The sequence below is a fragment of the Pongo abelii genome, chromosome 7, assembly GCF_028885655.2.
Source record: "Pongo abelii isolate AG06213 chromosome 7, NHGRI_mPonAbe1-v2.0_pri, whole genome shotgun sequence".
Taxonomy (NCBI): Eukaryota; Metazoa; Chordata; class Mammalia; order Primates; family Hominidae; genus Pongo; species Pongo abelii.
Genome location: NC_071992.2, coordinates 20,389,543 through 20,414,534, shown reverse-complemented (window position 1 = coordinate 20,414,534; position 24,992 = coordinate 20,389,543). Strand labels below are relative to the sequence as shown.

General features: G+C 38.4%; 1 protein-coding gene across 11 annotated transcripts in view; it reads left to right on the top strand.

Moving 5' to 3' along the window:
- Nucleotides 1–24,992, top strand: part of PSD3 (pleckstrin and Sec7 domain containing 3) — a 727,754-nt gene that overhangs the window by 642,839 nt on the left and 59,923 nt on the right. For all 11 annotated transcript variants that reach the window (XM_054561279.2, XM_054561280.2, XM_063726550.1 and 8 more), the window contains one exon: nt 15,514–15,584. In XM_054561279.2, the coding sequence (XP_054417254.2) occupies nt 15,514–15,584 (71 nt within the window). The remainder of the gene's footprint in view (nt 1–15,513; nt 15,585–24,992) is intronic.

The window sequence follows — 24,992 nt, the reverse complement described above, 5'->3', positions numbered from 1 at the left end:
TAAGGCTGTTGTCATATTCCTTGAAGAACAGATTCTGTCTGGAGGCTGCTCATCAGCCACTCTGAGTTATTTTTATTGACCTTCAGCTGTTTTTGCCCAGAGGCATTTTAAAGGTGCCCGTGGGCCTTGGGCTGTTTTACAATTACAATAACTTATTTGAATTGCTAGTTGTAGAAATGCATGTTCAGCAGGGTCTTCGCTCTGTCCTTCGCTGGCTTCTGTGGTGCTTCAGAGGTTGAGGAAACCTGATTTGGTGTGACTTGACAAGCCCACTTGTCTGATTCAGCAGTTACCTGCCCTTCTCAGATAGACTGCAATGATTTAACCTTTCATTTGTTTTAACACCTTGCTCTTAAAAGGTATATAAAAAGGTCTAGAAATTGCTCTAGATATTATGAAAAACATCATAGTATGCTTGATTTTCTTGATCAATGTTCACACCTTTCACATAAACGAACTTTTTAAATGTTATATATAAAGTTTCGGTGCCTCAGAAGAAAATATCACTCGAATACAAAATTTTCTTTTTAATTCTCAGCAAGACACGTTACTTGTATATAAAAGGGTCCGCCCTTACAGATGGAACAATGGTGAGCACATACTTGGACAACGGAGGGGAAGGGTTTCTCATCCCTGACGCACGTGGCCCCTGCTGCTGTGTCATTCCCCTATTGGCTAGGGTTAGACCGCACAGGCTAAACTAATTCCGATTGACTAATTTAAAGAGAGTGACTGGTTGAGTGCTTTGGCAGGAGTCAGGGCAGAGCAGGTTGGGGGTAATTGGAATGAGTTAGGGTGGAGCAGGTGATTGGAATGTAGGGTGCAGCAGCTGATCAAAATGAGTCAGGGTGGAGTAGGTGATCGAAAAAGGTTGCTTTACGAGGAAGTTTAAAAGTAGAAGGCAAAGAATTGAACATACTGACATATTCTTTGAAAAGAAATTTAGAATTCATATCTAACATTGAATTTCAGGAACTTTTTGTTATGCCTAACTTTTTGAAGTGATTATTAAAAACAGCAAGTTCTCCAGCATATTCCTTTAGTCAGATATACTTTATGAGAATTATGAGGCCTGTGCGGCAGTTCACACCTGTAATTTCAACACTTAGGGAGGCTGAGGCAGGAGGATTGCTGAAGCCCAGCAGTTTGAGACCAGCCAGGGCAACATTGCAAGACCCTGTGTCTATGAAAACCAAAAAAAAAAAAAAATTAGCCAGGCATGATGGTCCACACCTGTAGTCCCAGCTTCTCGGGAAGCTGAGGTGGGAGGATTGCTTGAGCCTGGCAATTGGAGGCTGCAGTGAGCTGTAATCACCCTGTCTCAAAAGAAAAAAATATGTATATAAATGTCATTTGTTTGATAGAAGTTTGAAGTCTCTCGTCACAAATGTTCATTCTTTAATTAACCCATGAAAACCCACAGTAATGTATTAAGCCTTATTTGTTCCTTTTGAGCCTGGGTGTTTACTGATACCTTATTCCCATATTCAATGTCTTATTGGAATAATCGACCACAGTTTTATTCTACCTCCTCTTTTCTCTTTAAGCAACCTGCGTTTTACCTAAAAGATTAAGCACTAAAAAAAAAAAAAAAAAAAATCCCGGTAATATTTGTTGAATGATGCCATTTACATGATAGTTTAGGACATCTGATTTTTTTTGTGGAGGGTGGGGGAGAAGGGGTTAATCTGCTCTGTGGATGCAGCAACAAACCAAAGTACTTACCTTCAAAGTTTTATTCTAATGCTGGGGAAGCTTAATAAAACTATGTGATAAGTTATACAACTGTTAACTGACCCAAAGAAAAGTAAAATCAAGGCTAGGAAATACTGAAGGAAGCATGCAGGTCCTATGTTGCAGAGAGTGATTAGAGGAAACCCCCGGATGTGGCATGTCAACCAAGAAGAGATAACAAACCAGACCACAATGCAGTAAGACAAGACATTTATTGGGCTCTTAGGAATTATAATTCAGGAGACACAGATTTGGCTCTAAGCCAAATTGTGTTCCAAACCAAGTGAGGGTTTTTCAAAGGAGACTAAAGGATTACACAAGTTGTTTTGAAAGAATTATCATGGGTGGAGGCGGCTGGCTTAGCACAAGTCCATAGTTCATTTATTGTTGCTGTTTGGGAGTTGCAACACTGGCAAAATTCAGCTGTTTTTCAGGATATCATGGTTGTGGTGGTTAGGTGCACTTCAAAGATTCAAGGCAAGGTACTGGGTTATTTTGCAAGATTGCCAGTGGTGCAGGCAGCCCTGAGAATGGATTCTGCTTTAGAGCACTGAACTGTAGTGATGCCGTTTTGTACGTTTCACAGATAACATTTGAGCAGAGACCTAACTGAAGTGAAGGGGCCAAGTCATGGTATCTGGGAGAGGAACATTCTAGCCATAGAGAATGTGAGGTATCATTCATTGAGATTCAAAAAATAGTTCTGTGACTCTAGTGTTGCAGGAAAAAAAACGGGGTTCTTGTCACTTGACCAGGAAAGATTAGGTTCGCAGACACGTAGAAGGGTGACAAGTGGAATTTATTAGGTAGAAATGAAAAAGGAAATATGCATCAGCAAAGTGAGATAGAGTCCTGCTAACAGGCTCTCCACCTCAGGGATTAAATCCCACCTTACCACACAGAAACAAGAGAGGCCAGGCTTCTCCCCACTGCAAACAGCGCAAACTTCCCAAGGCCCCACCCTCTCCTCCCAATGTGCAGATGGGTGTTGTTCAGAGAGAATCATTTGGGGAAAAGGAAGGGCTTCATCCAGACTGGCAGTCTGGTTTTTCATCCCTTATGCTGTTTTAGGCTTGAAGGCGGGATTCGGTCAGGGGTTGGGGGCAGGAGGGGTCCTTGGCTGCCTCCTGTCTCTATCACTGGTGTTTATATTTTTCCTGAAAAAAATGATGTAGTGAGAGTCATTTTGGGATTTGTTGCTGCCCACACGCATTTCCGGTAACCCTTAGCTAATGATGCATGCTCTTGTTGTGTTCTGACCTCTTTTCCAACCTCAGCCCAAGCCATGTAAATTCTTCCTGTACGTCTAGTAATGGCTGCCAGTGAAACCGTCTCCTGGCCAAGTGGAGAAAGATACTTGTTTTTAAAAGTTAGATTTGAGTGACTCTGTGGCTCATCTTTTGGGTAGAAAGTTCTCCAACAGCTTTTGTCTCTTCTGTCGTCTACTTTTATTGTTTGCATTCATGTTTGATATCTCCAATGTCAATACAGGACTTGGGACAAAGTGGAAACAATAAATATATTAATAGGAGTAAATGTGTCAGACTTAGCTCTCTTCCCAGTTAAGGGTGGTATGTGCTAAGTGTTTCTGTTAAAAATGCATCAGTAGGCCGTGTGCGGTGGCTCATGCCTGTAATCCCAGCACTTTGGGAGGCCGAGGCAGGCGGATCACGAGGTCAGGAGATCGAGACCATCCTGGCCAACATAGTGAAACCCAACTCTACTAAAATACAACAACATTAACCAGGCATGGTGGCGGGCACCTGTAGTCCAAGCTACTGGGGAAGCTGAGGCAGGGGAATGGCTTGAACCCAGGAGGTGGAGGTTGCAGTGAGCTGAGATCGCGCCACTGCGCTCCAGCCTGGCAACAGAGCAAGGCTCCGTCTCAAAAGAAAAAAAAAATGCATCAGTAATGTTAAAGGGGTGTTCTCAAACATTGACTAACAAAAAGAATTCCGAATACTTGAATGAAATGTCAACCTGAAGTAAGTGAAAGCATCAGAATCCAATTTTAGAGTTCATTCAAGTAAGAATCTGGGAAACATGGACTCCAGAGAAATGAGGCCAGTGCTCTGAAGTAAAAACTTAAGGTCTTGCTTATATATGGGCAGAAAACAAAGAAATTTAGTAGGATTATAACTTTTTTTATGTAAGGCTGCTTTATGGGTTATAATAATTTAGTTATTTTTCTTTTCCGTACAGCTTGTTTTTCTTCTTTACAGCTTGTTATCATTTACTTCCCAATTTAAAAGAGTTCATTTAACATCCCACCTTAGACAATGTGATAGTCATCAAGTCTTTGTGTGAGAAAGGTAAGAGGGAAATCAATCTGTAATGAAGATCAACAGTTAAGCAAGAAGGGGTCTTCCCTGGTGCCTTTTAGTCATTTGCAACATTTTACAAAACAGTGTAGATAAGGAAAAAGGCTAATCTGTAATCAGACAGTCAGAGAAGCAAAGCTTACAGCTTCCTAGGTTACAGCTGCCTGTTAATGTGATCCAGCTCCCTTAATCGCATTCCCTTAAGGCTCTAATAAAATTCCAGCAACTTAGATTTAAATTGCTTATTTTCACAGAAGTGAGAAAAAAAAGTCTTTGTGTTTTAGCATGAAAATTTGATGCATTTTCTTTAGCAGACAGTATCTTTAATTTAAAAAAATCCAAAGGACTTGCATATATTAACTCATCTAAGTCTCGGAAAAACTGTTTTATACAGGACGAAAGTAAGGCATAGGACTGGCTAAGTGACTTGTCCAAGGTCACTCAGGTGAAGCCAGTATCTCAAACCAGGTTCTCTGGTTCTAAAATGTGTCCTCTTAAAAAATAAAAAATTAAGTGTTAACTGTTGTTCCTAGGCTGTCTTGCTAAAGGATGATGATAATTTGCAATGTTATGAGACTTCCAAAATTGGGATCCACATTTTGATTCCATGTCTTCCTGCTAACATACTGTACAAAAGGTGAAGGTTAAAAGAAAACCCTATTTTTTTTTCAAAATCCTACATTAAAGTACACCCTCATTTAAAGTGTTCTCTAATCTCTAAATCCTATTCATAAGCAGAATTAATGACCTCCTCCTCGTTTTACCTCCTGGAATCCCCACTGTGATTGTCTTAGGTTAGTGCCATGCTACCATTTAGTTTATACAGTTTATACAGTTTATCATGTTAAATTAACTTTCATTGTTAATGTTACTGCCTGTATATGTAAATGATTTAGGGGTAGGGTATGTGTCCTAATAATCTTATATGCCCAGATTAACTCAACAACATTATAAAATAATTATGTCAGATTGTAGTAGATTCATTGTATTGATTTTTAACCAGAGATGTTTAGATTACTTGTCCAAAAGTGGAGAAATAGTGGGCATCATGGCATGAATAAAATCTGAGTGCCTAGCTCCCAGTTTATGAAACTTTCTGCCATTTCGGAACATTTTAGGGTAAAAGTCTTGAGACCTCTTAAAGGAATAGAGCCATATCCAGAATGAATATCACCCCACTAGGGGACACTTTGGATAGAATATTCTTCCAATTCTCTCTTTGTTTTCATTTTTTATTCTCTATCAAAATACGCATTGGTTCCTATTATACAAAAAAAGGAAATAATTTTCTGGAAAAAGCAATAGGTGTAGGTTCTGTTAAAAGAAAAGCTTCAGCCCAATTAAATTTAAAGGAGTTTAATCGAGCAATGAATGATTCAGAAATCAGGCAGCCCCCAGAATCACAGCAGATTCAGAGAGATTCCAAGGATGCCTCGTGGTCAGAACAAATTTATAGACAAACAAAGGGAATTGACATACAGAAATCAGAAGTGAGGTACAGAAACAACTGGGTTGGTTACAGCTCAGCACGTACCTTATTTGAATACAGTTTGAACACTCAGCAGTGTATGAGTGGTTGAAGTACGGCTACTGGGATTGGCCAAGACTCAGGTATTGTTACAGGTGCATAGTCCTAAGTCACGTTTTCAGTCTTGTCTACCTATTAAGTTAGGTTGCAGTTCATGCACAAGGACTCAAATAAGGAAGTATAGAGTCCTTCTAAGGCCATATTTAGTTTGCTTTAACAGTTCCTACAAGGCTCCCCTAGTTTTTTCCTTTATAAAATAGAGTTGACAAAGCATCCTTTTATAAAAGAGAAAGACTATAAGGATTAAGTGATTTTTTTGTAATGTGTAAATTGCCTTAAGTGTTTCAAAAATAAGTGATTAGGAATATATAGTAGTAATAGCACTGTTTTAGTTCTACCACTCTGCTATAAACCAATGATAATTAATACTATCACTTGCTGAATACTGAAATACTGTGTGACTCATAGCCCAATGGTAAATTTTCCTGTGCTCAGCTTGGACGTGATTGCTTCAAGCAGTAATCTAAAAGTGCCTGAGCTGCTCTATTAATTAAGATTTAATAGAATATCTTGTGATGCCTGAGGATATTTTGTAAAAGAAAGTTAGAGGTTAATATACAGGATTACCCTTAACTTCACTTAATCATCTGTGAGTCTGTCATCTATGAACTTATTTAAATTCTTTGCACATCAATTGCAGAAAGCAGACTCCTCCCTGCGTGAGCTGTATCATTGATTAGAACTTCAGAACTCCCTTCTTACCAAGGTAGCCTGTTTCTTCATGCTTTAGGATACATACTTTAAGGATTTTGTTTTAAAGATACTTTAAGTTGTTTAGTTCTATCACTGGGAAAATAGAACGGTCTTAAAAATGCCTTGTGCTTTTTACAGCTAGTATAAGTGATGTCTCATTTATATTAGTACAGAACTTCTGCTGAGTATATCTTTGTTTTCAAGTACATTAAAGTGCTGGATTTATTTTGGAATGCCATCATTGGGATTGCTTTATATTGTAAATATCTTTCTCCGTTAACCTCAGGAAATTCAAGATATTTTGCATTAGAACTACCTCATCCCCACATACCTGTTTCTTGGCCTGGCAGGATTTGCATTGTCGGCCGTCACGCCAAGACTCTTCGTGAGGCCCTGAAAAAGAATTTACTTCTCATTAATGTGTATATGGCTAATTTTCTCTCTCTACTCTGAGGGGAATAAAATGGTATTTTTGTCATTTTACAGGGAACAATGGGAAAATATTTTCAAGACAACAGACAGGAAGTAAAGATTAATGTATTAAATGAAAAAAATAGGCAATGCGCATACTATGTCTTTCTATCCATATTATGACTTTCTGATATTAAACATGAGGAAAAGGAAAAACATAGATGATCAGGGAACCCAGAGAGATGAGTGGGCAAAAAACAGGACAAGATTTTGATGTAGGAACAAATACTCTGCCATTTGAATGAAATAGAAAATTGGAACAGTAATAGAAAATTGGATCTTAAACACAATCCGTTTCCAGTTCAGTTGAGAAGAAAAGTTGGAGAGTATAGCATGCAAATATAAACTTCTGCATGAAGCTTATACCTTTTGGTGGATTAAAAAAAAACTTTTCTGGCATAAATCCATTATTACTCTTTACTGAATATTTTATTGTTTAGAAATATTTTATATCTTCCTCTTTATGAAAGAGGGGTGGATACTGTCTTTTCATTCCCCATTAAGCATTTCACTTTTACAAAAATCAGTGGTATTAACTGAAGCCAAAATATTATTCGCTGTACTTTATATTTCCAAATATGTTTCTTCAAATTAGTAATAAAGAGAAAATAATAACTGGTTTGTAATATTGAAGATTCAGTGATGGCTCCAATATCACCCATCTTTGGAGGAACTGCCAAGTTTTCTATTGCAGAAATGTGGTCCTCATGTGTATGTGAGTGTGACTCAGAATAACAATCACAGCAGCTTGTTGGTTTCATTCATTTCTTAATTTCACCCATACTGGTCAGGAAGCAGCCCCCAAGCCAGAGCTGATACTCAGAGACTGTGTACTGGTACAGACCATTTGCTGTGGATGTCCCTTCAATCTGACTGGAACAGTGCTTTTCCCAATAGATTAAGGTAGCTCCTGAATCAACTCTTAAATATTTTTTTTTTTGAGACAGGGTCTCACTTTGTCACCTAGGATAGAATCCAGTGGCACGATCATGGCTCACTGCAGCCTCAACCTCCTGGACTGAAACAGTCCTCCTACTTCAGCCTCCCAGGTAGCTGGGAATATAGGCATGCACCAGCATGCCTGGTGATATGGTTTGGCTGTGTACCCACCCAAATCTCATCCTGATTGTAGTTCCCACCTGGTGGGAGATAATTGAATTGTTGGGGGCCATTACCCTCATGCTGTTCTCATGATAGTGAATGAGTTCTGAGATCTGATGGCTTTATAAGGGACTTTTCCCCTTTTTGCTCGGCACTTCACCTTGCTGCTGCTATGTGAAGAAGGACATATTTGTTTCCCTTTCTGCCGTGATTGTACATTTCCTGAGGCATCCCCAACCATGCTGAACTGTGAGTCAATTAAACCTCTTCCCTTTATAAATTACCCAGTTATAGGTACGTCTTTATTAGCAATGTGAGAATGTACTAATACACCTGACTTCTTTTTTTTTTTTTTTTTTTGTAGCAATGGAGTCTTGTTATATGCTGGGATTACAGGCATAAGCCACCGTGCCCAGCCTCAGCTCTTAAATAATTTTAATATCACTTCTAGATCCCAGATTTATCCAAGACATTGCCTCCCTAATCTGGTTTAGCTGGCCTTTCCCTTTATGGAAACCAGAGTGAAAGTGCCCAGTGCTATGGGGAAGCAAGTGCTGCCCGTTCATAGGAGGTGGGAAGAAGGTGGTCATAGATTCCACATCTGTGAGATGGAGGTTATAACCGTGGATCCCTTATAGACTTATGGGCTTTTGTTTATACAGGTCCAGTCTTGAAACAGTGCTTAAAACAGTATGTGTTCAGCAATCATATGCTGTGCTATTACTACTACTGTAATTATTATTAATATTAGATAATTATTCTGCAGAAATGTGGAGCTGGGAGCACCTGAGGGGGCAGGCCAGAGACCGTGCCTCTGTTCTGAGATCTGTAGTCATGAGCAGGGATGCCTTTGAAGGTCCTATAGTTGAGTGAGATTAGAGAAAGTACCTGGTTATATTTCCCTCTCATCTCATCATCTCCCTTCCTGCCTTCAGCACCCACCTCACAGGAGTAGCTTCCCGACCACTGCAAAGAATTGTCACCTGGATATTTTCTACTTCTTAATGTATCTTTAGAACATATTTCCTTAATTGTCCTGTACAGTAGCTTTGAAACCCTTAGATGGGTAGCTTCCTTGGGAGCATACTCTACCTTTGAGAATTGTAAATATAGTTAATAATGGGGACATAAAATATAAAACAGAGACAATAATACCTACCTGAAAAGATTGTTTGGAACACATAGAACGTATAGGTATAATGTTAGCTCAACACCCAGAGTGCTGCAGTGTAGGTGCTCAGTTAATGTTAATGCCTTTCCCCTTTTGTTCCATTTTATCTTAATGTATCGTATGCCTCTATTCATGTTCTGGCCTTTTTCTCTTATCTCATCTACTGTAATTTCCTTACTGGTTCCCCTTGTTCCAGTTTCTCTCCTTGTTCTCACCCCACAATATCTCCTGCATCCTGCTCCAAATGAATTCTTCCTAGATAACAAAGTTTGTGCATAAATTCTTCCCTTTTTATAAAAAGAAGGAAAGAAAAATGCAATAGAGAATCTATTTTTTGCAATGTGATGGCCTACAGATTCTGAAACTCTCCCATAATAAAACATCTAAAACTTATAGATGAAATATTTTTAAATAACTTTTATCTGAATGGATAAGCCTGTAACAATGAAAGGGAAATCCTATTAGGCCAGGAATAAAGCATGAGTACAAATGTGGGGAGGTGGCTAACCCTGGGGATGCTAAGCCTTCAGGGCATTTTTGGATCTAGGTGGCCTACCAGTACTGGAGATAAAATTACGCAGCATTTAGCACAGAAGTACAGAGAGATGGAGAATATGAAAGAATGAATAAGTCACAAGTGGAATGAAGTGAGAAATTAGAATGGAGTGTCAGGTTACAATCATGAAGACGATAGAGGGGAGACATTATTCAAAGATATAATGTCTACAGGTTTTTCAAAATAATACACAGGAAGCTCAAAGAACACCAGTCTGTATAAATTAAAAGAAACCCATGCTTAGACATAACATTTAGACTCGGTAGAAATCTGTATTAGTCCGTTCTGACACTCATCTAAAGAAATACCTGAGACTGGATAATTTATAAAGTAGTTTAATTGGCTCACAGATCCACAGGCTATACAGGAAACATGATGCTGGCATCTGCTCAGTGTCTGGGAAGGCCTCAGGAAACTTAGAATTATGGTGGAAGGTAAAGGGGGAGCACCACTTCACATGGCCAGAGGAGCAAGAGAAACGGGGTGCTCCACACTTTTAAACAACCAGATCTCGTGAGCACTCATTCATTATCTCGAGAACAGCACCAAGGAGGTGGTGCTAAACCATTGATGAGTCATGATCCAATTACCTCCCACCAGGCCCCACCTCCAACACTGGGAATTACCATTTAGCATGAGATTTGGGTGGGGACAAAGATCTAAACCGTATCATTCTGCCCCAGGCCCCTCCCAAATATCATGTCCTTCTCACATTGCAAAATACAATCATGCCTTCCCAACGTTCCCCAAAGTCTTAACTCCTTCCACCATTAACTCAGAAATCCAAAGTCCAAAGTTTCATCTGAGACAAAGCTAGTTCCTTCTATCTATGAACCTGTAAAATCAAAAACAAGTTAGTTCCTCCCAAGATACAATGGGGATACTGGCATTGGGAAGTTATTCCCATTCCAAAAGGAATATATGGACTAAAAAAAAGGGGCTGCAGGCCCCACAGAAGTCTGAAACCCAGAAGGCCAGTCATTAAATTTTAAAGATCCAAAAAATTGTTATTTGGCTCCATGTCTCACATCCAGGGCATACTGGTGTGAGGGGTAGGCTCCCACAGCATTGGACAGCTCTGTCTCTGTGGCTTTGCAGGGTTCAGCCCCTGCAGCTGCGCTCATGGGATGGCATTGACTGCCTGCGGTTTTTCCAGGCATATATGGTGCAAGCTGTCAGTGGCTCTACCATTCTGGAGTCTGGAGGACGGTGGCCCTTTTCTCACAGCTCCACTAGGTAGCACCCCAGATGGGACTCTGTGTGAGGGCTTTAACCCTACATTTGCCCTCCACACTGCCCTAATAGGGAATTCTCTATGAGGGCTCCACCACTGCAGCAGGCTTCTGCCTGTACATCCAGACTTTTCATATATCCTGTGAAATCTAGGTGGAGACTCCCAGGCCTCAGTCCTTGCCCTCTGTGTAGCCACAGGCTTAAAACCATGTGGAAGCCACTAAAGTTTATGGCCAGCATGCTCTGTAGCAGCAGCCCAAGCTGTACCCAGGCCCCTTTGAGCCATGGCTGAACCTGGAGAGGCTGGGATGCAAGGAGCAGTGTCCCGAGGCTTCACAGGGCAGCAATGCCCTGGCTCTGGCCCATGAAACCATTCTTCCCTCCTAGGCCTCGAGAGGGGCTGCTGTGAAGGTCTCTGAAATACCTTCAAGGCCGTGTCCCCGTTGTCTTGGCTAATAGCACTTGGCTTCTTTTTAATTTATGCAAATTTCTGCAGCCTGCTTGAATTCCTCTTCTGAAAATAGGCCTTTTTTTTCTACCACGTGGCCAGGCTGCAAATTTTTCAAACATTTACGCTTGGCTTCTCTTTTAAATTTAACTTCGAGTTTTAGGTCACTTCTTTGCTCACACATATGAGCATAGGGTGTTAGAAACAGCCAGGCCACATCTTGAGCACTTTTCCTGCTTAGAAATTTCTTCTGCCAGATACCCTAAATCATCACTCTCAAGTTCAAAAGTACACAGATCCCTAGGACGAAGGCACAGTGCAAGCCATGTTCTTTGATAAGGCATAACAAAAGTGACTTGTACTCCAGTTCCCAATAAGTTCCTCATTCCATCTGAGTCCTTGCTAGCCTTGCCTTTGCTGTCCATATTACTGCCAGCGTTTTGGTCATAACCATTCATCCAGTCTCTGGGAAGTTCCAAACTTTCACTCATCTTCCTGTATTCTTCTGAGCCCTCCACCCTCTTCCAACCTCTGATTTTTATCCAGTTTGAAAGTTACTTTCACATTTTCAGGTATCTTTATAAGCAATGCCCCACTTCACAGTACCAATTTTCTGTATTAGTCCATTTTCACACTGCTATAAAGAAAACCTGAGACTGGGTAATTTATAAGAAAAGAGGTTTAATTCGCTCATGGGTCTTCAGGCTGTACAGGAAGCATGATGTTGGCATCTGTTCAGCTTCTGGGAAGGCCTCAGGAAACTTACAGTCATGGCTGAAAGTGAAGGGGGAACAGGACTTCAAATGGCCAGAGAAGGAGCAAGCAAACCGGGCAAGGTGCTACACACTTTTAAACAACCAGATCTCACGAGCATTCACTTACTCACTGTCACGAGAAGGGGGTGGTGCTAAGCCATTCTTGAGAAACCACCCCCATGATCCAATCACCTCCCACCAGGCCTCACCTCCAACACTGGGGATTACAGTTGAACATGAGATTTGGGTGGGCACACAGATCTAAACACTATCAACATTGCAACAATGGTGTTAGCCAAAAGATAGTGAAATAATGTCTTCATAAGAAAAAGCAATTATCAACTTTGAATTTTTAATGAAATAAGGACATTTATTATACAAACAAAAATAGAAGATTGACCACCAAAAGACCCTCCTCACTAAAGGAACTTCTAAAGGATAGACTTCAAGAAGTAATTGAAAATGGCCTCCAAAAAACAATCTGAGGTACAGAAATAAGTGATCAATAAAGATAAAGGTAAACATTAAACTGACACTAGCATGTTATAGAAAAACAATCATGTCTGTTTAAAAAACAAAAAAAAAGCTAAAGTAAGGTTAGAGGCAGATTATTGGAATCAAAACCCTACAAGTTTCTTGTATTTTCAAGAAGGAAAGCAATTGATTGTCTTTGGACCTTAAGTATGCATAGTAAAAACTGCAGTGAAAGGATGGGTTCACATGTAAAATGGTGTCTTTTAATCAAACTCAGTAAACACTTTCTCACGGAAGATACCTGGATATTAAAGGATGTCAGCCTATTGATTCCCCGCAGCCCTTGTAGTTAAAGCCTGTCAGTTGCTACATTACGTTTCCTGTCAGTAATCTTTTCACTCTTCCTCTCATCAAGTTCCTTATGTGAAGTTACAACTCTTTACGGAGCTCTGTGTGTTTAATAACACACGTGCTGTGAAATCGCTTTAACTCCTTCTACAGTCCTCATGATGAGGACCAGTGCTTGTCATTCATTAGCGTCCAGCTCATTGTGTTTTGCATGAAGAGCCTCACCAAGGGTCCAGTGGCAACAGCGGCACTGTATGTGTGGTTGTCAAATCAGAGCAGTTGCACCTGCTCTAGAGAGCCTTCCCAGCCCACTTTAGTGCACAGTAGTCCCTTCTTCCCCTGAATTCTGCTTGTTTGCACCCATCTGTCTCTTGTAAGATGGAAGTATCAATAGTACCTTATTCTTAGCATTATGGTGTGAGTTAAATGGATTAATATGTGTCAGAGCACTTAGAGCAGTGCTTTTATAGCACACCAGCTAAATACTGTTGAATAATTGCTACTTAGTTATCTTTTTGGGAGGATTATAGGTTGTTTCATCCATGTGTTAGATTACTAAATTGTAACTGGCCAAAGATAAGGTTAAGTTTTATACTTCTGTGGGAGATAGAAAAGTAGAGACTGCAGTAAGTGAGTACAATAAGTAAGTCAGTTACTAAGTAACTGACTTAGTGGGCATTAGTCACTCATGAGTGACTTTTAAAATCACATTTCGCTTGGAGAGCTCTTTGGAATCTCTAGTAGGCTTAGTGTAGTAATGAGAAAGAGCTGTTTAAAATTTTGTAAATGTGTACTTGGATTAATTGACCTACTGCAAAAGTAGAAACGTAGATGTATAGATTTTTGAACTAAAGGGATCTCAAGATGCCAATAAATTAGTTTTAGGGCTTGGGGAAAGCCTTTATACCTATGGCTCCTCTGTTAAAAACAAAAAGGTTTTCTCCAGGTTCCATGCCAGCATTAGCCAGTGCTTTGCCTTCAGTTCTAGGAATTACCCACATTTTAAAATGAAGCAAAAGTACAGCAGTAGAGTGACTTGTTAGGGGCTGGTGGGTGGGAGGATAGTTTTCAGACCAGGTGAGATTGTGAAGGGGCTGGAAACCAGCTGGTCTGCTTTCAGATCAGGTGCCTCCTGCACACTATGCCACCTGGGGTCCTGTTCTGCAGCAGTTCTCTCGGCCCTAGTCTCTTCTGTGTGCACAGTGCTCATGTTGGCAGTATCAGAATTTCACATCTATTGAACAATATGTATTTTATAATATTGTAGTGAATATTTATTTTATACGTGATGTATGGTTATCTGTTTATATCAGTTGCTTTTTTGCTTTATAAAGGAAATGATGGTATGCTTTTTTTTGGTTATATGTATTTTTAGTATACCTTTAAGGCTCACCTAGTGGAGACAGAAGGGATGGTATTTATTATCTCCCTTGGAAACCTGCAGGGTGGATATTTTGAATCCTTTCTTGCCAGGTGGATATCTCAGTGTGGTGTTGGCAGGATTGCCTGTGTTCTGTAAGTGGCTATTCACCTAGTTCCAAGTCTAAGAATTCTTGAGTATTCAGTCAAAAGAGATTTAAAGGATTTGGTTGACAATAATGTACTTTCTAATGTAATCAGGTATCCAAGTTAAAGACGGACCACAGGCAGCCAAGCATTTGATACAAGAGCATGAGTAAATGACTCTCCCTGTCTATTTCAGCAGATATGTTTAGAAAAATGACATTCAAGCAATAACATTTTCCAGTTATAGATTTTAATTGTATTAAGATAATAAATCCTAAACTGTTTTGCTAATCTATTGCTTTTTGCTTTAGAACAATTTGTAAGAGTTTATACAAGTCAATAGAGAAAATCTACTTTATATCCAGAAAAATATAAACAGAAGAAATTTAAGGACTTCTGAAATAATTAATTATTTTGGATAATTTGTATGATTGTGTTTAAGTCTGCCTTGCAGTATACTAGATTTGGTGAATTCTAAAGTTGAAGGATACCTCCTATCAAGTCATTTATAGTCTAGTGAAAGAGACATTTAGACAAAAATAGTACATTACAGCAAGATCCTCAGTAGAGATATGCACAGGTTGCAATAGGAGTAATAATATTTAAACTTGCAGTCTGGTTGAGGGAGGTATGGGAGAAATGCCAAAAGTGGTCCTTTCATATTCTGAGACTACTTTATGATTCCTAGAATCTTTGAAGAAGCTATAAAGGCTCTGGTACATGAGCTTTTTAAGCTTTCTCTTGGATTGCTATGTATTTCCAGTATGCTTCCTGTGCTTACCCAGTCTGTAGTCAGCCATGCTACCTGGTTTTTCAGCCTTCTCCTCTTCCTAGTTGTGGGACCATTAGCAAGTTATTGCCTTGTGTTTCAGTTTTGCAAGAAGAGAGAAATAGTACCAACCTGGTAGGAGCATTGTAAATGTTAAGATCGTATATAGAAAACATTTTAGAATGCTGCCTGGTACACCATAAGGCTCAGAACATTTTGGTTCTTATTGTTATTACTTTTGGTAGCTAGGTAGAATATTGAAACACTGTCATCATGTTGGTCATTTAGATTCTCTTTCTAAAATGATGATGTCAAATAAAATTTTACGTTTTTCCCCCTTTCTAGCTCCAAGAGGAAAACGAGGATGGAAAACCTTTTATGCTGTACTGAAGGGAACAGTTCTTTACTTGCAAAAGGTAAAAGTAAAGCAGATAAAAAAATCCAAAAACTCGATGAAATAATTAAACGAGGTCCAGTATATGTATATACAGTAGTCTCCCTTATCTGTGGTTTCACTTTCTGCAGTTTGTTTGCTGATGTTAAAAAATATTCAGTGGAGAATTCCAGAAATAAACAATTTTAAGTTTTAAGTTGCATGCTGTTCTCAGTAGCGTAATGAAATCTTACTCAATCCTGCTCCATCCTGACCAGATGTGAATCATCCCTTTGTCCAGCATAGCCATCCTATATAAGCCCATCCTTTAGTCACTTAATAGACATCTCTGTGATGAGATCAGCTGTCTAACTATTGCAGTGTTTGTGTTCAAGTAACCCTTATTTTACTCAATAGCCCCAGAGAACAGTGATGGTGGCATATTGTTATCATTGTTCTATTTTATTATTAGTTATTATGGTTAATCTCTTACTGTGACTAATTTATAAGTTAAATTTTATCTTAGGTATGTATGCATAGGAGAAAACGTAGTATACCATCATCCCTCCATGCACACAAGGGATTGACTCCAGGACCCCCCTTATATACCAGAGTCCCCACATACTCAAGTCCTGCAGTCAGCCCTGTTGAATACACATATAAGAAAAGTTGGCTTCTGCATACTCGGGTTTCACGCCCCACAAGTGCCATATTATTAGTCCTCATTTGATGGAAAACAGTCTGCATATTAGTGGATCTGTACAGTTCAAGCCCATTCTGTTTAAGGGTCATCTATATATAGGGTCTGGTACTATTCAAAATTTCAGGTGTCCACTGGGGGTCTTAGAACGCATCCCTCATGGATAGGTAAGGGGAGCCTACTGTAGTACATATTCTTTATTCATCCTTCAGTGGACACTTAGGTCGTTTCCACCTTTTGGCTTTTGTGAGTAATGCCACAATGAACATGGGAGTGCAAATATCTTTTCCAGATCCTAATTTCATTTCTTGTGTATAAATACCCAGAAGTGGGACTGTGGGGTCATATGGTTCTGTTTTCAGTTTTTTTAAGAAACTCCATATGGTTGTCCAAAGCAATGTACCATTTTATACCTGAACAACAGTACATAAGGGTTCCAGCTTCCCCCCATATATGTGTTGAATTTATCTGAGCTCTGTGTTCCATTCTGTTGGTCTATGCATGTGTCTGTCTTTATGCCAGAACCATATTGATTTGATATTGTAGCTTGGTAATATGTTTTGAAATCAGGAATTTGAGGCCTGCAGCTTTGTTCTTCTTTTTCAGTATCATTTATGGCTTATTCAGAGATTCAGAGTCTTTTGTGATTACATATAAATTTTGGAATTTTTTTCTATTTCTGTAAAAAATTCCACTGGGATATTCATAGGGATTTTATTGAATATGTAGGTCGCTGTGGGCAGTATGGACGTTTTAATGACGTTAAATCTTTGAATCCCTGAACATGGAATGTCTTTTCATTTATTTGTGTCTTCTTTAATTTCTTTCAGCAGTGTTTTATAGTTTTCAGTGTATATGTCTTTTGCCTTCTTGATGAAGTTTATTCTTAAGTATTTTTTAATACTTTTTGATGCTGTTGTAAATGGTATTATTCATTTCCTTTTCAGATTGTTCATTGTTAGTGTATAGAAATGGAACTGATGGTTGATTTTGTATCCTGCAACTTTGCTGAATTTATTTATTCTGATAGGTTTTTGGGAAATCTTTAGGTTTTCTACATATAAGATCATTTGAAACTGTTTCTCTTTTGAGGGTTTTTTTATCGTGAAAGGATATTGAATTTCATCCCTTTCCTGCATCATTGAGATGTTTGTGTAATTTTTATCCTTTGATCTGTTAATGTGTTTTATCACTTTGACTGATTTTCATATGTTGAACCACCTTTACATCCCAAGGATAAATCTCACTTGGTCATTGTATTTGATCCTTTTAATGTACTGTTGAATTCAGTTTGCCGCATTATGTTTAGAGTTTTTGCATTTATGCTCATAATGGATATTGGCAAGTAGTTTTCTTGCAGTACTGTTTTCTGGTTTTGATATCAGGGTCATGCTGGCCTCATAAAATGAGTTTGGAAGTGTTCCCTCCTCTTCAATTTTTGGAACAGTTTGAGAATGATTGGCATTAGTTGTTTAACTGTTAGATAGAATTGACTGGTGAAGCCATCTGGTCCTAAACTTTCCTTTGTTGGGAGGGTTTTCATTACAGATTCAATCCCTTATTATTATAGATCCGTTCAGATTTTCTACCTCTCCATAATTCATCTTGGTAGATTGTAGGTTTCTAGTAATTTATCCCTTTCTTCTAGGTTTCCCAATTTGTTGGTGTATAATTGTTCATAATAGTTTCTTAGAATCCTTTTAGTTTATGTAGCATCAATTGCAATGCTGCCTGTTTCATTTCTGATTTTATTTATTTGAGTGTTCTCTATTTTTTTCTTAGTCCAGCTAAAGGATTGTCAATTTTGTTGATCTTTTGAAAAGAAATTTTTAGTTTTATTTTTTCTTTTCTCTATTTCTTTTATTTCTGCTCTAATCTTTGATTAGGTTTTCATTTCTCTATTTCATTTGTTTCTGCTCTAACCTTTATTGTGTCTTTCCTGTGCTGACTTTGATTTTCATTTCTCTATTTCATTTATTTCTGCTCTAATCTTTATTGTTTCTTTCCTGTGCTAACTTTGCATTACTTTGTTCTTTATCTGGTATAAAAACAGGTTGTTTATTTAAATCTTTCTTCTTTTCTAATGTTGTGTTTATTACCATAAACTTGCCTATTGGTACTGCTTTTGTTTCCTTCCACAGGTTTTGGCATATGGTTTGTCCATTTTTGTTGGACTCAAATTATTGTCCAATTTCCTTTTTGATTTTTTTTTTGACCCATTGATTGTTCAGGATCATGTTGCTTAATTTCCACATATTTGTGAACTCTCCATTTTCCTTCTGCTTTTAATTTCTACTTCCCTTTCTTTGTGATTGGAAAATATATTTGCTATTATTTCAGTCTTCTTAAATTTGGTAAGATTTGTTTTGTAACTTAGAATTTTATCTATCCCAGAGAATGTTCCATATGCACTTGAGAAGAATACATATTCTCATGCTGTTGAGTGGAATGTTCTGTATATGTTTGCTAGGATATTTGGTGTATTGCGTTTTTGAAGTTCTCTGTTTCTTTATTAATCTTCTGTCTAGAAGTTCTGTACATTATAGAGAGTGGGGTGTGGAAATCTCCTACTATTGTTAATTTCTACCTTCAGTCCTGTCAATGTTTACTCTATATATTTATATGCCTTGATGATAGATGCATATGTATTAATAATTGTTACACCTGTGTGATGAATTGACTCATTATTATATGTCATTCTTTCTCTCTTGACAGTTTTTTACTTATTTTGTGTAATATAAGTATGGCTACCCCTCTGCTCTTTTTGTTACCAATTGCATGTAATATTTTTTCCATTATTTCACGTTCAGGTGTGTGTGTCTTTAAATCTAAAGTGAGTCTCTTGTATACAGCATATATTTGGGTTTCTCTCTCTCTCTCTCTCTCTCTCTCTCTCTCTCTCTCTCTCTCTCTCTCCCTCTCCCTCTCCCTCCCTCCCTTTCTCTGTCTCTGTCTCTCTCTCTCTCTCTCTGCCTCTCAATACATTCAGCCACACTCCCAGCTGTGATTGGGAGTTTAATCCATTTCATATTTAAAGTAATTATCGATAGAGAAAGACTTACTCTTGCTATTTTGCTCTTTATTTTCTGTCTTGTCACTTTTTTACTTTTATTAGTATTCCTTATTTTTTTGTAATAACATTTCTTTATTTATTTCTCATTTTCTTTTGTGTATCTTTTAGGGGTTTTTTTGTTTGTTTGCTTACCACAGGGCTTACATAAAACACTTATAATTATCTATTTTAAGCTGATAATGATTTCAGGTCATATGCCAAAACTATACTTTTACTCCCTCACAAATTATATCCTTTTGTATTCTGTTCCCACTAATGTATATTTATAGGTAAAGTATTTTAATACTTTTTTTTAAAATTTCTATACCAGAGTTAAAAGTCATTTACACACCACTATTACAGTATTAAAGTATTGTATATTTTTCCTACATACGCTCAACACTCCATATCAGTGATTGCTGCATTTGAATTCAACCAACCTGAGATTGAAATATTCAGAAAAAAAAGTTCCACAAAGTTTCAAAAAACAAAACTTGAATTTTCTACATGCTGAGTACTGTGCTGAATCTATGCCAATGAAGTGATGTGTAGGCCTTTTATTAGGTATCATGAGTAATCTAGAGATGATTTAAAGTGTACAGAAGGATATACATAGGATATATGCAAATACTGTGTCATGTTATGTAAGCGACTTGAGCATCCATGGATTTTGGTTTCCATCAGGGGTCCTAGAACAAATCTCCCACGGATACCAAGTCCTCTCTCTGTTTACTTTTGCCATTGAGCTTTATACTTTCATGTTTCTGTTTAGCATTCTTTCATTTCAAGTTGAACTCCCTTTAGCCTTTCTTGTAAGGCAAGTCCAGCAGTGATGAACTCTCTCAACTTTCATTTACCTAAGAAAATATTATCTTTCTTTCTTTTATATATATATGTCTTTTATTATACTTTAAGTTTTAGGGTACATACGCACAACGTGCAGGTTTGTTACATATGTATATATGTGCCATGTTGGTGTGCTGCACCTATTAACTCGTCATTTACATTAGGTATATCTCTTAATGCTATCCCTCCCCCCTCCCCCCACCCCAAAAAAGGCCCCGTTGTGTGATGTTCCCCTTCCTGTGTCCAAGTGTTCTCATTGTTCAATTCCCACCTATGAGTGAGAACATGCGGTGTTTGGTTTTTTGTCCTTGCGATAGTTTGCTGAGAATGATGGTTTCCAGCTTCATCCATGTCCCTACAAAGGACATGAACTCATCCTTTTTTTATGGTTGCATAGTATTCCATGGTGTATATGTGCCACATTTTCTTAATCCAGTCTATCACTGATGGACATTTGGGTTGGTTCCAAGTCTTTGCTATTGTGAATAGTGCCGCAATAAACATACATGTGCATGTGTCTTTATAGCAGCATGATTTATATTCCTTTGGGTGTATACCCAGTAATGGGATCGCTGGGTCAAATGGTATTTCTAGTTCTAGATCCCTGAGGAATCGCCACACTGTCTTCCACAATGGTTGAACTAGTTTACAGTCCCACCAACAGTGTAAAAGTGTTCCTATTTCTCCACATCCTCTCCAGCACCTGTTGTTTCCTGACTTTTTAATGATTGCCATTCTAACTGATGTGAGATGGTATCTCATTGTGGTTTTAATTTGCATTTCTCTGATGGCCAGTGATGATGAGCATTTTTTCATGTGTCTGTTGGCTGCATAAATGTCTTCTTTTGAGAAGTGTCTGTTCATATCCTTCACCCACTTTTTGATGGGGTTGTTTGTTTTTTTCTTGTAAATTTGTTTGAATTCTTTGTAGATTCTGGATATTAGCCTTTTGTCAGATGAGTAGATTGCAAAAATTTTCTCCCATTCTGTAGGTTGCCTGTTCACTCTGATGGTAGTTTCTTTTGCTGTGCAGAAGCTCTTTAGTTTAATTAGATCCCATTTGTCAATTTTGGCTTTTGTTGCCATTGCTTTTGGTGTTTTAGACATGAAGTCCTTGCCCATGCCTATGTCCTGAATGGTATTGCCTAGGTTTTGTTCTAGGGTTTTTATGGTTTTAGGTCTAACATTTAAGTCTTTAACCCATCTTGAATTAATTTTTGTATAAGGTGTAAGGAAGGGATCCAGTTTCAGCTTTCTGTATATGGCTAGCCAGTTTTACCAGCACCATTTATTAAATAGGGAATCCTTTCCCCATTTCTTGTTTTTGTCAGGTTTGTCAAAGATCAGATATTCGTAGATGTGTGGTATTATTTCTGAGGGCTCTGTTCTGTTCCATTGGTCTATATATCTTTCATTTTTGAAGGGTAGTTTTGCTGGATGTAATATGCTTGTGTGGCAAGTGTTTGTTTTTGTTTTTGTTTTTTTTTTTTTTTTTTGAGCACCTTCAACATATCATCACAGTCACTTCCGGCCCTGGATCATTTATGCTGACAAATCCACAGACAAATCACTTTTCTTTTGCTACTTTCAAAGTCCTCTCTTTTTCTTTGACTTTTTATAATTTTGTCATTGGTCCCAGTGTAATTTATTTCCGTTAATCCTAGTTGTCTTTAGGCTTCTTGAATCTAGATGTCTGTTTCCTTACTCAGATTTGAGAAGTGTTCTGTAAATAAGCTTTGTGCTCTCTTTCTTCTTTCTACTCTTCCTTGGATTTCTATAATGTGATGGTCTGCATAATGGTGTGTACCATTAATGCCTAAGGCTCTCTTAACTCTTTTTCATTCTTATTTATCTTTGTTCTCTGAGTGGGTAATTTCAAATGGCCTGTCTTCATGTTTGCTCATTCTTTCTTCTTTGTTTTCTGCCCTTGAGCCTCTTATCTGAATTTTTAAGTTCAGTTATTATATTCTTCAGCTTGAAAATATCTATTTAGTTCCCTTAAATATTTTCTCTTTGTTGAAATTCTCACTTTGTTTATTCATCGTTTATTAGCTTGTTGAGCATCTTCACAATGGTTATGCAGGTAATTCATATACCTTTGTTTCTCTAAGGTCGATTTCTGGAAATTCGTTTTGTTCCATTGAGCCATGTTTTCCTGTTTCTTCTGTCTCTTGTAGCTGTATTGGGATCTGCACATTTGAAGAATCAGCCACCTCTTCCAGTACAGAGACTGGCTTGCTAGAGCAGAAGCCCCTCACCAGTCATCTTTGCTAGAGATTTTAGGGAACTCTGAATCCTTTTTGAGGAGCCCATAATCCTTCCACCGTCTAATGTCTGTCTGCAACACTGCAAGTTATCTGATTTTAGAGCAGGAAGCTACCCAGCTGTCCCTGTTCTAAGCAGCCGCCAAGTGTATGCCTCAGTGTATGCCATCAGTTCCCTGAATCAGGAGAGTCAGATACTACTCCCTCAGATAGCCCTCCAAAAAGCCAGAATGCTGGATGCTTACTCTGCTCCTCTCTCTCCCTCCCAACAGAGAAATCTTGAGTTGTGTGCACCTCCCAATTACACTAACTGTGCCAGCCACAGCAATCCACCTGTCTCTCTACTCTATTCTAAGCGTCCTTCAGGCTTCCAAACTATGCTAGTTCTGTTAGTGCTGTGAGTGAGGTGAGACAGAAATTAGTCCCTTGGGACCAAGAAGAGCTGGAATGAGGGCCCCACACTCTACTTTTCTTCAGCCCTCCCACGGTGGAAGCTTCAGGTTTACCACCTTTTCTCCCACTTGCATCAAGCTGTGCTGACTGCAGCGAGCCACCCACCACTTTCCTTTGTTCTTAGCAGTGCCCAGGTATCCACACTATCCAGTTCCCTCAGTATTCCAATTGAACCAAGATAAAGCCATTACGCAGGCAGCCCTCTGAAAAGCCAGAATATCAAAGACCTCTTTCCTTTCCCCCATAAGAGATGTCAGGGGCCAGGGCATTCTCTTCTGGTGCTGAGGCATGCCAGCTTCAGGGAGGGGCTGATGTGGGTGACATGAAATTGCTTTTCTTACCTGTTTCAGCGTGGGTTTCTTGGCTTTCTACTCTCCTGGGGTACTACAACCTGTTAACTGGATTTTGGCATTGTCTTAGTAGGTATTTTGATCCATAAATCATTGATTACTCAATATTTTTATGGGGGGATGGGAGCTGGGACTACCTATTCTGCTGTCTTGCTAACAGCACTCCCAGGAAGAGACTGTTTAAATCTATGTGGAATCATAGTATAATACAGTTTTGGCATCTTATTCTTTTCACTCTGTATGTTATCATAAACAGTTTCTTATTAAAAGTTGTTTAGAAACATTTTTGGTTTTCATCAATCTGGTATTTGGTGACTGTGAAATGATATGTAATTATGGTTTTGTTTCTTCTGTCCCTAGATCATTTATAAACATACTCATTTTTAAATGCTTGTAGTATTTTTTGTTAAATAGATTTATCATAATTTAACTTTTTCCCCCACTGTCAGACATATTCTTTTTTAGTTTTTGATTTATAAAATAACACTACACACACACACGCGCACATATCTCTTTATTTTCTTAAGATTCCTAGGGGTGTCATGGGGCACATGGTAGGAACTGTTTATAGTTCTGAAAACACATTACTAAATTACCTCCAGAAGGATTATACCTAACTTCATTCCTTACAGAAGTTTGTGACAACATGTCTGTTTTCAGTGTATTATTGACATATGGATATTCAGAGGAAAGAATTTGAAAGGATTCATTTTGAACTTTTTGTTTTTGGTGTTTGTCCACGAACACATGTCCTTCCACTCTTTACACACTGCTGCAGTTGCCTTTCCACACCTGTGTTTCTCTGGAAAAGAGGCCTCCCCTTTGATTTACTATCCATAGTACTGAATCAGATGGCCACCCCTCATGGTATGCACACTTGCACCGCTGAGATGATCAACTGCTTTGGAATGGAGACTGGGAAGGAATACTTTTGATTTATTGTTCTTTGAAATGTTTCAAAATATTATAATAATGCCATATATAAGATTGAAAGAATTATTCTTTTTTAAAACTAGCCTTCCTTAGTCCACCCAGATCTTTATTTAAAGGACTTTAACTATATTTCAACTATACTTTATCTTTTTTGCTTTTTTATTGTTGTTGTTGTTTTGTTTGCTTGTTTTTGTTTTTTTTTTACAAAAGTTTATTTTTAAATGTTCAACAGATTCCGAGACAGCACTTCATTTTAGCTATAGGTGGCAAAATATGTTATGGCAGGGAATACAGATGTTTAAGTAAGAACGGAAGGCAAGGGTCACCATCACCTCCGACGCAAAGAACAACTTACTTGTGGCCGGATTTCTTAAATCAACCTTTTGGGCAGGGGACCCTTGCCCACAGCCTTTGCTTTCAGCTCCAGAGTTTCTTTGTCTTTTCTTTTTGTTTCTGCTTGAAAGCCCTTTCTTCCTTGCTCATCTCCTTGGCTCATTTCAGGGCTGCTTCTTGCCACTTTGATGGCTGGATCTGGTGCCTGCCACTCCTTCTCCAGACCCTGCCACTGGAAACCCATATCTTTCATTAACATTTCGCATATTACCAGAGCAGCTTTGTAAACAACACTTTCATAATTATTTTTTGTTTTATTTTTTATCTGAACTGTTTTCAAGTGTCCAAATTAGGAAGGACCGTATCTAACACAAACCCTTTTGTCATCTTCCTTTTGGAATACATCAGGTAAGGAATATTGGAGCATGGAATGCTTCACCTTAGACCATGGTCTCTTTTTGGGAAAATAGGCTTTGTAGAAAGAGGTATAGAGTTAGCTGAAACCCAAAGATCACAAAGT